The 13,831-nt window shown below is 52.6% G+C and overlaps 1 protein-coding gene across 1 annotated transcript; it reads right to left on the bottom strand.

Annotated features, from left to right (window-relative positions):
* Positions 1-6,234: 6,234 nt before the first annotated feature.
* Positions 6,235-11,348, bottom strand: LOC142875596 (growth/differentiation factor 2). Its single transcript, XM_076010331.1, has 2 exons — positions 10,657-11,348; positions 6,235-8,245 (listed from the first exon to the last, which is right to left on the bottom strand). Exons 1-2 carry the CDS (start codon positions 10,991-10,993, stop codon positions 7,308-7,310), a joined length of 1,275 nt encoding a protein of 424 aa, XP_075866446.1. The 5' UTR covers positions 10,994-11,348; the 3' UTR covers positions 6,235-7,307.
* Between the last annotated feature and the right edge of the window lie 2,483 nt (positions 11,349-13,831).

The following is a 13,831-nucleotide window of genomic DNA, read 5'->3' as shown; positions in this document are numbered from 1 at the left end:
TCAGGCCAAACCAATGTATACTTTCCATGTATTGATTTATGACTTTATGTATAATTCCTGTCTCCCTGAAATGTGTGAACTAAACTGCAACACAGCCATGGGGAGACCACTTGCGTAAGGGTTCTTGAGTGTGGCTCTCTAGGCCACAGTCACACATATTTGGCTCAGAATAAACCTCTTTTAATTATTTTGTAGAATTTGTTTTTTTTCCACTGACAATCGTAAAAATACTGCATCTTCCAAATCTATGAATACATCTCTTCATTTACTTAGATCTTCTTGGACTTATTTATAAGAGTTGTGTGATTTTACTATATAGATCATGCAAATATTTTATTATAGTTATACCTAAGTATTTCTTGTTATTTTTTGCTTGCTATTGCAAATAGTACTTTTTTCCTTTAAATTTCAATTTCCAGTTATTCATTTTATATTTATCTTGTATCCTGAAATCTTGTTAAACTCATTTGTTCATTTTAGTAATCATAGCAATCTTTTTTCAGAATCCTTGACATTTTCTAAGGGGGTATTCATGTTGCATTTCTGTATTTGAAACCCATAGATTTTATTTCTTATTCTTGCTCAATTGTACTTGCTAGGATCTCAAGTGCCTTATTCCTGATCTTAGGGGGAAACATTCAGTTTACCATTAAGTATGATAACTGTGGATTTTTTGATAGATGCTCTTTATCAGTTTATGAAAATCTCTTCTATTTCTAGTATTTTGAGAATTGTTTAAAAAAATCATGAATGCATGTTGAATACTGTCAAATGCATCTACTGAGATGATAAGATTTTTCTTCTTTAGTTTGTTAATACAGTTAATTACACTGATTGATTTTCTAATTTTGAACCAGCCTTGCATTTATGGAGTAAATCTCACTTGTTCATGATGTGTTATCATTTTTATATGTTCCTCTATTTACTTTACTTATGTCATATTGAGGGCTTTTGCATGCTCAAGAGGGATATTCCTCTGCAGAGTCTTTTAATAGTTTCAGAGGTTGCCTAAAGGTGGTCTTACTAACAACCTATCTAACAGAGGGAAAATAAACCATCAAACAGAAAGTAAGAGAAATAAACCCACAGCACATAACTGCCCCTTTGAATAAAAAAACTCACAACACAACTACCCTTTGTTTAACTAAAACGTCTGTGGCCTAACTCATTATCTCTAAGACTTCGTTTTCTCAGTCTTGAAGAGCCCTAAGCAGACAGTGAGGGTGTGAGCTCCCTGTGCCAACTCCCTGCCTCAGTCCCTGCCAACAACCGGATTCTGAGGAACCAGACAAGCCAGAAAGAGCACCTGCACCAACTTCACCGTCGCTTCGCTTATCAGTCTGCTGAAGCAGAGGGAAAAAAGACATTCGTACCATTTAAACGGCAAGCAGTGTTTTCTCAGCTGTCCAGCATTTTCACTCCTCCCTCTGTGCCGCGGCCACTCTCTCCTCTCTCGCTCGCTCTCTCTTTTCTTTTTTCCTCAGGAAAATAAATAACCTTTGTACTTCTTTTTATCCTAAACTCTGAGAATTCTTTCTCGCCCTCATACAAACTTCACACTCTGACACCTAATGCACCAGAAAGTCCTACTGATTTTATTTTTCTTCAGTTCGAGGCACATGCATATGTGCGTGAGCCTGTGCAGGTATGTATACATGTGTACAATTCACATGTGCAGTGTGTGTGCAGACACATGCATGAACATGCATGGCATGTGTTTGTGCACACGTGTGCAAATGTGCAGTATCCATGTGTGCACACACATTTGTTTATGTTCATGCACACTATGTGTGGATATGTGGTGTGCACATGTGTGCACATGTTTGTAGTGTGTGAGCATGTGTGTGCACGATTGCATGTGTGGGTGTTCATACATCCATGTGTGCACACATATCCAGCTATAGGTTTAGAGCGAGTGTGGGTGAGAAGACTGTCACTCCTGGTCTGGCTCTGCTTGAATTCAAGCCAGTGTCATTCAAAACTTCACCAGAGGTTGGCCCTGAGGGGCGACCCAAACACACACTGTCTTTGTTATCTTTTTATCTCCTGCTGCCAATCAGCTGTGTGCTCTGGTGACATCTGGAGAAAACTCAGATGGCCCTCTCATCCCATCCTGAATCAGGTCCAGGAAGAAAGAAGGGAACTAACCATAGTTCATAAAAATATTCTCCTATTCTTGTTCATTTTAGAGAGTTTCCTGTTTTTATGTAGGAAAAGCCAAGCAATGTTCAGTGAACACCAAATTATATGAAACATTAAATTAAAATTGAATTTATTTTAAAATTAAATTAAATTAAAATTAATATATGAAATATTTGTATATCTAATTTGTATTTTTTAGGATAGAGACTCAGAGTCAGGATTCCTCTACCAAAGCACATGAGCATCAGAAGGCTGTTTAACAGAACCTTCTTGTAGATCTTCTCTGCACTCCCTGGGTCAGTGGCAGCAACAGCTGCCTGTTACTGAAGGCTTAGGGTGCATCAGGTGCGGGGCTAGACCTGCGTGCTCGCAAGTCTCCATACTTCCAGGCTCCAGTGAGGTGTCTGTGGACTGCGGGGCAAGCGTGGGAGAGTGGGGGCATCCCACCCACGGTGGGGTTCCAGCACCCGTTCCTCTGCTCTCCCATCCACCCTTCTGGACTCCAGCACTGCCGTCCTCCCTTCCGGCCCCAGCTCCTCTCTGCCCTCCCTGCTCTCTCCATCCTGCCTGCTTCCAATCTGTTCTTCCTGCAGGACACAGCCCTTGCCCTGTGCGGTGGAAATCAACCAGCCTTTCTCAGCTCCTCCTAATTTCTTAGCTCCTCCATTCTCCAGCTTAGCATATGGCAGCCCAGGCAGGGCTCAAGGGCTCTTCCTCCCTGCAAAAGTGGGGCAGAAGGAAAGTAGTGGACATGTATATGATTTTCAGTCACTTTGACACTGCAGCTGACTAACACAGACTTGAGTCCTGAGCCTCAGAGACGCCAGGCTGGGGGCTCAAGAGCAAGACCCTTTCCCAGGCCCTCCTGGAGGCGGTGGCTTGGCACTTCTAGGCCTGTGTTTCTCCGCAAGTTGCATGCGTGCCTGTTGTTTCTGGGGCTGGCCCTCGTTTTGGCATCTAATTGATGAGGAATGCTTGCCCTGGCTTTCTGGACACAGCAGGCCACACCCACGCCCCTCCCTGGCAGAGGGTCACGTGGGCAGGCGGTGCTGGCATAGGCCCTATGGACTGGGCAGGAGGCAGGGCACCCCTGGCCATGTGGGGAGACATAGGACTCATCCCAAATTTGTATTGGAAAGTGAGGGCCAAAGCCAGAGAGGATTGAGCAAATGGGCATGGTGCACACGGCTGAGGTGGGCAGGCAGTGGATGCTGGCATAGACAGCAAGCCAAGGGTTTGCAAAGGGGGGAGGAGGACAAGGAAAGAGGCTCAGTGTGAGAGTGGGTGGTCTGGCCAGACCCTGGAGGCCAGGGGCTGCAGCTTGGCCCGGAGGCTGACGGCCCTGGTGGGTGCTGGGTGAGCTGTCCCGTCCTGGATTTGGTGGCACTGACAGCCACACCCGGCCCTAGTGCTTCTCCAAAGCTAGGAAGCAACAGGACTCTAGGATTTCATAAACCTATAATTGTTCAAAAATTGTTTTGAGGATCAATGCAAGGTTGTCAGGGTTTTATTTTGCCAATTATGGATATCATAAAAAATCACAAACCTATTACCTACATTTCTATTATTTCATAAAAAGGGGGAGATATTTGAACACCCTCAAAACTGCACTTAGCTTTTATGAATATTTCATTGCCCTTATTTTTATCACTTTGAGGCAGAAGTGACCCATGTGTCCCATAGCCAAGGGCCCTCTGTGCCCTCCATGGAGAGGGCTTGCAGGCTCTCGGGGACGGTCACGCCAGAACAGAAGCTCACGGAAGGGTGCTGTGGGGGACAGACTGACTTTGGCCCAGGCTCAAGGGAAGCTGATGCCACGGGTGTGCGGATTCCTGCCCGGAACAGGTGCTTTTAGCCAAAACTCAGATTCTGTGATTTGAAAATGAAAAGAAGTTCAGGAGGGTTTCTTCAGTCTGACCCAGCATAAGCCATCTGTGTCCACTGCTGGCTTAAGGCGCGGCCAGCCTTGGGTTCAGTCTCCTTAGTGCTCTTGTCAGAGACGTGGCTCGCTCGGAGGAGGCCGGAAAAGAGTGGCAGCATCTCTGACGCCCCCTAAGAAGCAGCCACACGGCTGTAACAGGCTGGTATTTCCTTGGTGAGCAGTTTCGTTGCCTTTGGCCACAGAGGGGAGGAGCCTCTGGGCTTCCGCAGTGTCCTGGGACCCGGGAAAGCAAGACACTGACTGGCATTCAGAGTCAGCCGTGTCGTTGGCAGGGCCGAGTGCGGAATGAAAATGTGGTTCCCTGGTTAAAAAGTGATTACACATTTCAAGACAGTGATAGCAGACATTGGCCTGTGTGGCCCCCAGCTGCACACCCTAGACTACATGCAGGCAACAGGCCAGCACAGCCCCATCAGCCTCTCCACGAGTCTCTTTGCATGGTCACCGTTAAAGCCGGGGCCTGCTGCAAGAGCTTCCAGGAGGGAGCACGCCGCCACAGAGGTGGGCTGGCCCCAGGCTCCTGGCTGCATGTCCTGAACCTGACCTGAGCCTCCTCATCCATAAGGGGCGAACACCACCTCCCTGGGTCCCCCCCGGGGAGGATGGTTTAGGAGCCTTCTGGGTCCAAACAGGCCCGTGTCAGGTGCCCAGAGGCAGAGGCCCAGGGAAGGCAGCGCAGCAGTCTAAAGCTATGTCTGGACAGAGCTGGTCAGGCGCCCTGGGTGCAGGAGCCACGCCTTGGCGCCCGCATGGGTAAGGGGCGCTCCTGAGGCCTTGCAGGGGGCAGCCCGACTCCCACCTGCGCTGGCCTGGCTCATGTGGGAATGAAGCCAGGCTGGACAAGAGGAGGCTGTAAGCACCGACCGGGAGTCCCTCCCTCCGTCCATCCGGTGGGTGCTGAGAGAAGTCCAGCAACAAGGCTTGCGTCCCTGTGGACAGCACGCCCCTTCTCAAGCGACGCCACCGCAGCCGCCTGGGGGTCCAGAGGACCTTGAGGAGCAGGGCAAGGAAGGCGGTGCCACGGGAGTGGGGTCCCGGACAAGCAACGGCAGGGAGGGCCGGGCCCAGGGAGGGCCGGGCCCAGGGAGGGTGTCCCTGAGGGCGAGAATAAGCGAGGCCTCTGCGGGTGTTTGGCCAGGCTGGCCGGAGCGGCAGCGCAGTGAGACTGCCGGGACGGCGTCTAGCCTGGGCCTGAGAGGAGAGGCCTCTGGGCCGTCTGCGTTGCTCATGGAGACGGGGGCCTCCCTCCCCCGTCACAGGGCAGCTCAGAGGGCGGCAGGAGGACGGAGGACGGCAGGGCAGTGACTAATGCGGCCGGGGACTTGCAAACACCTGCACGCCCACACAGGAACCTGTCCCTTCACCGCAGAGGGCAGACGCTGCCCACCGCCTGCGTCCTCCCAGCCCTGGGGCAGCTGCATGTCCCTCCCTCGCCTCCTTAGGGAAGGGCACAACCCGTCCCACTGGGGCCTGGAAGGAGGGGTGGGCAGCGGGAGGGCCTGGAGGCCTTTCAGTTGCAGGTCTCATTCAGGACAAGCTGCCATCTGACATTGGCTTTATTTCTGGCAGAACGTTCACGCAGGCACAGAAACCACCAGGACTGCAAGACGTCTGCCACCCAGCTTTGAACAGTACTGCTCTGCCACGCTACCTAGCAGGTACCAGAAATTCATATTTTCTATAATTCCAGTAATTAAAAAATAATGTCTCATTGTATTTTTGTGTTAAAGTTGTTCATTGGTTTCATGGAAACATTTAACACAAACTGTTTCTTCAAATACATGGGAGCTTCAGCCAGTGGAAATGGCCTGGTCCCTCTAAGCCTCCTCTGGGCCCCGCTCTGGCCAGGGGTCAGAAGGCCACAGGGCAGGATCTTTGCCCCTTTCAGACTTCTCCTCACACTGCCGTGCCTGGCCAGGAGGAGCAGAGGACACGGCAGAGCGGAGGAGATGGGGCTGTCCTCCCCTGGGGTCGGCGGGGGTGGGGGGCGGGGCAGGCCGGTCCCTGGCGGCCCAGGGTGGGCGGGACGCATACTGCTCAGGAGCCGGCCGTGCAGGCGGTCTTCAGGGCCTGGGAGCCTCCCTTAGGAAGCCTGATGTCTTGTCGCTTGAGCACATGTCACCAAGGAGTAGAAATAGGGACATTTCAAATACCAAAGCAAGAGCACGTTTAATTCCAACCAGTTCAAATCCAGGTCCTGTCTCCTGTGGGGTCCTTGTGCGGGGACACCACGGTGCCTAGTGCTTCGGAGCTGGGTAACTGCAGAGGTGCTGCCATGGCTGCCCCATCCCGCAGGGCAAACTGGGTGTACGGACAGCAAGTGGCCCTGAGAGAACTGCCGCCGTACGAGTGGGTCACAGCAGCTCTGGCCACAGTGTGGGACGTGCCAGAGCACTGCTGCTCTCCACCCTGCAGTTGCTTTGGGGGTGTTTTTCAGTGACTCGGGGTGATATTAAAAAGCATTTAGCCACTGAATGAGCATAGGCACCGAGTGGTCAAACCATGCCCTGGACATGCCAACAGCCCACGCACACTGGTGTGGGCGACCAGGGCTCAGCACAGCCTGACCTCAGCGCTCCTGGGGTCCTGACACCTCCCTGCATTTTGGCTACGGGGGTATCTGCTAAACTGCAGTGGGGCATTTGGGAAGGTCTCGGGCTTTGGTCTCCTGTAGACATGGCTGGGACCGTGCCACTGTCTGGCAATGCTTGGCCTGTCTGCGTTTCAGTTTCTGCTTCTGTAACTTGGAGGCCATCGCACCCACCTCACTGGATCAGGCAAGTGCATGAAATGGTGGCTACAAAGCGCGTGGCCTGCTCCTCTCCCCTTGAGGCCCTGAGGCTACTTGGACTCAGCCGGTCCTCCACGATCCCTTAACTCCCATGCACCTGGGCCCCTCACCCACTGTCCACACTCCTCTGGCTCACTTCTGCCCAGCGTTCTGCGGACTCTGGATTAGTTCCCCTCCTGTGTCCTTTTCATCACCTCCCCTTCCACCCCAACAGCACTTCCAGGCTTCCCTGGAAACCCCACACCCTGGCCATCGCCTTCCCATCAGTCGAGCCTAGGGGCGTTGCTCGGGGTGGGCAGGTGCTACCTGCACCCTCCAGGCTGCACTTCCTCCCCCAGGCTGGCATGCAGATCAACTCAGTCCCTGTGGTGCCAGGGGGACAAAGGGCTTCTCAGGACTCCCTCCTGCCTGCCTCCCCTGCCCCGTGGGGTACTACCTGCACCCACACTCTGCCACGCTCATGCCCTCATAGTGGTACTTGAGGGTGGGCACCCCCATGTCATCCTTGTAGAGTATGGAGATGGGGCTCAGTTTGGTGGGCACGCAGCAGGCCTTGCCCACCTTTGTGGGGAACTTGAGATGCACCAGGGTCTGCACGATGGCATGTTTTGTTGGTGTCACATCATCAGCCAGAGGGAAGAAGCAGCCACCTTTACACTCATAGGCATCATACTCCTTGGGCGCGATGATCCAGCTGTCCCAGCCAATGTCCTCGAAGTTCACTCGCAGGGAGGTCTTCTGACAATGGCTGCCGGCGCCGGTACTCCTCTTCCGTCTGGCTAATGGAGACCCTGCCACCATGTGCCCGTCCACATCCTCCCCGCTCTCCCCTGCCTCCTCGGCGATGTCCTTGGACAGCTTCTTGAGCACGCTCTCCTGCTCGTGGCTGAGCATCTCCCTGAGCTCCAGCCTGGTCTCCTTGGTCCCGTTGCTGCGGTCATTGGAGAAGACGACAAAGAAGGGCAGGTTTTTGGACCCTGGGGGGACGCTGATGTCCAGCTTGTCGCAGCCTTTCTTGTGGCTCTCCACTGTCACCTCCAGCTTGTTTTTGCTCTTGCTGGAGTCAGCCCGGACCCATCTCTTCACAGCACTGGACACTTCCAAGGTCTCCCAGCCCTGGTCCAGAATATTCTGGGATATCAGGAGGGTCTTGGTCCCCACAGTGCTGTCTCGGGCATCTGCTCCATCCAGAACGTCATAAATGGCCATGTTTCCTTTCAGCGCATGAGAGGAGTCCACGTGATTTTGGCAGGAGATGTAGAGTCGGAGCTCGGCCCTGGTGACTTGCTCGTGTCTGGGAATGGAGATGTTGAAAAGCAGGATGTGCCTCTGGAAGGGGAAGCCTCCCGAGGCAGCTATGGAGACGGCATCTAGAAGGTAAACACACGCATGGGCATCTGCCAGAGGGCCCGTTTTCACGACACCAAAGTTCATGGCTTGGATGAAAGGGATTTAGGATGATACTTTGGTCTCTATTATCTCTATTTTGTCCACTTAAGCCTTTTGAACAGTACATCTAGGATCTTGTAAAGAGAAGCAGAGGCAGAAGATGCCTCCAATTGAGGTTGACAGTTCTGACTATTTATTGAGCGTTTACTATGTGCCAGGAGTTGCACTACAAGCTTTGCAAAATATATTTCACTGTAGCCCTCACATTCATCACAGGAGGGTCTAATTGTCATGCCACTTTTATGGATATAGAGACCGGGATTCAGGGCATCTAAGTGCCACAGTGCCCGCAGCTAGGAAGTGCCCTCACATAAAGGAAGCATCGAAATGCACGCAGCCTGAGAGTGGAGATCCTGTGTGAATTCAAAGGAAAGAGCCCGGGAGGGGACCACGAAGGTCCGATATTAAGACAATGTTAAACATTTCAGAACAGTGCTGAAATTATTTAGAATCATAACTCCCAAGCAAAGTGAAAGTGGATTTTTTTTCCTGAGGAAAAATTTATTAGCTTTGTCATGTCAAGAAAAATGGGGCTTGCATTTTAGCCACATAAGTGCCTCAATTTCCCGCTTCTCCTGGGCTGACACTTGGCCATCATCATGTTTGTACTTTACCATGGCTGGCGTTTTTCGTGCTCCTACTATGTGCCAGCAGGAATAGAGACTCTGCACTGCCCTGAAACCTGGCCAGCAGGTTTTGATGTCTGGCAGACTGAAACACAATTATTCCCTAGAGTTGGGAGAATGAAGTACCAGTCCTGACTCCACTAGGCCTGATACTTTAGAAAGTCCCGAGTGTCACTGTACCTCAGTTTCCTCATCTGTAAAATGTTGTTTATCCTAATTCTGTCCCAGAATTGGAGGGAGGCTTGGACAGGGTGGCACAGGGAACTTAACTGGACACAGTCTCTGGCTTATAGCAGATAGTCGATATTTCTATGTCCCACTCCGCAGACCCTCCTCCCAACCTGGGCACACCCCTGCATACAACAAAGCGTGCAACTGCCCAGCTCTGTGTTCCCCTCACCCTGCATGGGTGCACCTTCCTAGCTCCTTAAGGACAAGTTGAGCTGCCCTGGCATGTCTGAGCAGTATGCACCATGCCTTCGTGGGGTCACAGTCAGACATCTAGAAAATAAGCACCGCATCCTCCCTCCCTGAGCCACCCTCAAACCACCTGGGAAGGGAAGCAGAACTGGCAGCCACAGGAATGCCGGGATGGGCTCAGTTTCCAAGGACGTGTGCACCACCCTGTGTGTGTGTGTGTGTTCCCAGGCCTGTGGGACTTGGTCATTTAGGCTCTGGCGAAAGAAGCCCAGGCTTCTAAGGTGGAGGTCACACAGATTTGCCCTGTGGGCCCAGTGACTTGCAGATTGCATTTTTTAAGAAAATGAAGCCAGGGTTTTAAAAATCAGGTAAATTCACATAAAATCAAGACTTTTCTTCTTCCTTTGGACTATCAGAAAATTCAGCACTGTGGCATGTATCGTGACCACAGTCCTTTAGAGGGACACACGCTCTGCAGGCAAGGCAGGTCTGGCCTAGCCGTGGCCCTGAGCAGGGACCTTAGGCATTTGCAGGTATCAGACTCAGGAGGGAGAGGCCCTGTGTCCCTGGCTGCTGCAGGGGCCCAGCAGCAGGAGAGGCAGTGCCTCGCAGATAGGCAGCCGCCGGGAGCTCCATGTCACTGTTCAGAGACTCGTCTCACCTGTGTCATGTGAAGTTGAACGAGTTGGTGGACACAGGCCCTATTCTCTTCTAGTTCTCCTAAATCAGGGACATTTCTATATTAAAAAATATTTAGGTTCTCCTGCAATGCTTTGCTATCAAAATATTTTACTTATTTTAAAAATGTTTTCGTAAGAGAGAAACAGACATTCCTTCAAAGTTTAAAATATGCCAGTTGGGAGCTAAATAAGTTGTCTAAGTAGGAAGGGGTCAGGAAGGGCAGGGGGAAGGAGGGGAAGACAAACAAGTGGAGAGGAGGCGAGGGGGAACGGACGGAGGAAGGGCGCTGTCTGCTTGCACCCGCCTGCATTAGAAGTGGCCTGTGGCCAGGGAAGGAGCGCCCTGCAGAGCAGACTGCCACGTAGAGCTCCCAGTGACGCTGGGATGCTCTATAGCCGGCACTGCCCTATGGGGAAGCCATTAGCCACACACGACGGCTGCACACTTGAAGTGGTGAAAATAAAGAACCACGGTTTATTTTATTTCACTGTGATTAACTTAAATGGTGACTTGAAGAGTCTCCTGTGGCCGTGGCCACCACATGGGCAGTGCAGCTGCGGCCCTGTGAGTCCCACCCCAGGGCACCCCGGGCACACGGACTCTACCTTCCACGCTGAAGCTCCGCACGATGTTGGACGCTGGGGTGGTCGACTTGTCAGTGGTGTACCTGTTGTACAGGTCGATCATGTACTGCGGCGGCTCCACTCTGGTTTTGTCCTGGGCGGGGACCCCGCTCAGGTTGAGGCTGCGCAAGAAGTCCTCCTTCATGTTCTCCAGGAACATCTTCAGGTCGAAGGTGTGCTCCCGCGGCTCCCCTCCGGGCGCCCCCAGCAGGCCTTTCCCCCCGGACGCCTGCCCCCAGCTCTGCAGCGGCTTCCCCTGCAGGGAGGAGGCCAGCAGGGACAGCAGGGCCAGAGCCGCCCACAGCGCCCTGGGGCACATCTTGGGCTGCCGCTCTCGCCCCAGAGAGGGAGAGGAGACTGCGGGAGCCTCGACTGCTAGCGGGCACGGGGAGGAGCGCGGGTGCAGGGCGCCCGCATCGCTCTGCTGTGCGCTCTGCAGGAAGCCCTGGCCAGCACGCTCGTGCTCGTGCCCCAGCCTGGACTGTCCTCCACTTGCTCTTATCTGGCCTTCGATGCGGCGCTGGGACTCTTATCGGAGGAAGCTCTCTGTTAATGAAGGCTCTGTAAACATCTGACAAACACGCGGGGCTTGTGGGAAGGACACAGCCTACTGTAAAGAATCCACATTTCTCCGGGGGGTCATCGCCCCTAATTAGGATCTGTTCTCGTTTCCTCGCCAGCGCTCGTCAGAAGAATCTCCAGGGTGGGTGACAGAGGCTCCATCTCCTGGGCCACGGGAACAAAGAATCCAGGAAATCAGACCAGAAAGTCCTCCAAATATAGCAACAGCAATGCGGAACACCCAGGAGGCCCCAGCAAACCGTGGGGCCGGGATGGACGTGGGGTGGGCACCCCCTGGGGTTCAGGAGAGGCCTGCTCCTTCGGGAACTGGAACATGCCAGTGTGGCTCGAGGACTCCACCCAAGGGTGTGCACCCAGCATCCTCAGTGACTTCCCACGTGTGTGATCTGGAGCAAGTTACCTCAGCTCGTCTAGCCTCCCGTTCAGAAGAGAGGTGTGAGGAGTTCGGAGAATGATGTGCGGGAATGGAACATCATGGAGGTGCCCCAGCCAGCTGGGTGGCTGCGTTTGGGCACCCTTCCCCCCTAGGTCTGACTGAGATGGAGCCGGGGCGGAAGCACTGGGTCCCCAGCCTGCTCTGCAGGAGCACCACAGCCCGCTTCGGCCCGCTAGGCCCTCGAATCCCAGCTTCGTCACTGGTCTGGGGGGGAGGTCTCCGCTCACATCTGCGAGCAGCCGCCTGGGCCACACGGAAGTTCTGAGACTGGTACCTGCCCAGGAGATAGCCCCCTGGCCGGGGGAGGTAGGGGCTGGCAGGTGGCAACCCAGATGGGGGTGGGAGGCCCCAGGGAGCAGCACACCCACGCTCAGACTCCGACAATTCCCATCACGTGTGGCTTTGACCAAAGCAAAGAACCAGCACAGTTAAAACTACTAGGGAGGTGTACAGGGCGGTCCACTCTGGGGGAGATTTGAGCATGACATTGCTCCGCAATGGCAGAGCACTGAGCAGGTCCAGGGAGATGCAGAGGGGGAAGGGTGAAACCAGGAGCCCCAAGTGGCCAGGCCCGGACAGAACTTGCTGTTTGCACCCTTTGGAGGCACGGCCAGGGGAGGATGGGAAGGATGCTGCTTCAGACATGCTGCCTGGATGGGTGGGAGTGGGCAGGAAGAGCGCTGGGCTTTGAGCCAGCCCAGTGCAGGAATTTCACGGGGCAGGGAACAGACAAGCAAACGTGTGCCAAGCCCCGGAGATGGAGCTGCAGCTGCGGAGTGCGGTGTAGGCCAGGAGGCGCCGAGAACAAGGCAAGCACCCCAGTGTGCTCTGGCCTGGGAGGCCACCCAGGACCCTTCACACTCAAGAAGCTGAGCGGATGGACGGCACGGTGGCCTGGATGTGCTCAGGGAGTGTCCCGGCCCACGGGACCTTCTGTTACTCGCGGGGCGAGGGGGACCGTGCCTGAAAGAGATGGGCGAGAGAAAGGAACGAGACCAAGCAAATGGTTGTCAAGGTCTACTTTACTTGGATTTTTAGTAGGTTTTATAAACGGAAAACAAGGAAGTAGAAACAGAAAAATAGAGTGGGGGGATGATGAGGCTTGGGTGTGGGCTAATCAGCCCCAATCAGCATCCCAATGGCACCGGAAGCTGTTTGTGATTGATCACTCAACCCCAACCTGGCAGGGGGTTGGGAACAATTGCAGGTAGCATGCCCTGGAGCAAGCACGTCATGGAATGCATTCTTCTAGGAACTATAGCTGGAGGGCTGGGTGCTATTTTCATCTTAGGCTATTTTCCGTGTGCGTAGGACAAGTCAGGACAAGTCAGGACAAGTCGTTGGAATGTGGAGGGTCTTAGTCTCCAACAAGGGAGGTGCAAGGGGCTGCTGTCTGATGCTATTTTTAAAATATGACTTTTTTTCTGGTTGTAGCAATAGTATATAATGTAGAAAATTTGGGAATGCAAAACATAAAGAAGAAAATAAAATAACCTACAACCTCATCATCTAGCAATGCCCAGTGTTAACATTTTGAGACAACTTCCAAAATACAGTGTTTTGGGATTCAGAAAGTACCAGATTTAGGGAATTTGGTATGGTATATTTATTATAATATCCCCAAAGGGTTAGAGACAACACCCTAAAATGACACACATTAATATTTCTGCAGTAAAACTGATAAAGACAAATATCCATTCAGGTCAAGTTTTGCCACAAGAAGAGTTAAAAGAAACTTTAGGTTTCAGATAGCTTTGAATTTGGGGCTCTCAGATAAAGGACTGTGGTCCTGTTTGTGTACAGGGTCGCCACATCCTGCTGTGGAGGCTGCACGTGCACGTGTCTGGAGGTGCTGTAATATAGACTCTGATGCGGGCAGCTCCCTCAGAGCAAAGCAATGAAACATGCCTATACTTTTCTGGAATTATCTGGGATAATTCCAGATAACAAACTTGGGATATCAATATGGTCACATCTCTTGTCTCATTTTTAATTAATTGCTTGAGGCTTCCTGATCCACATTATCAGGAAGTCTAGTGTTCCCCTTTCCAGAACTGTCTAAGTGTCCCATGGGGTTAGTCCAAAGGAGATGGGGGTGGGATGGTATCAATCCAGCTTCCTAATATGGAGAAGGGGGAG

The sequence above is a fragment of the Microcebus murinus genome, chromosome 14 (assembly GCF_040939455.1).
Source record: "Microcebus murinus isolate Inina chromosome 14, M.murinus_Inina_mat1.0, whole genome shotgun sequence".
NCBI classification, from domain to species: Eukaryota; Metazoa; Chordata; class Mammalia; order Primates; family Cheirogaleidae; genus Microcebus; species Microcebus murinus.
The sequence above is the reverse complement of the archived record's forward strand: the minus strand, read 5'-3'. Positions and strand labels throughout refer to the sequence as shown.

Bases quoted from the DNA above. Each gene is read 5' to 3' on its own strand.
- LOC142875596 (XM_076010331.1), bottom strand. From the start codon at position 10,993: ATGTGCCCCAGGGCGCTGTGGGCGGCTCTGGCCCTGCTGTCCCTGCTG. The intron at 8,246-10,656 runs GTAGAGTCCGTG...TTTACCTTCTAG, and splicing joins GCGGAGCTTCAGCGTGGAAG to ATGCCGTCTCCATAGCTGCC.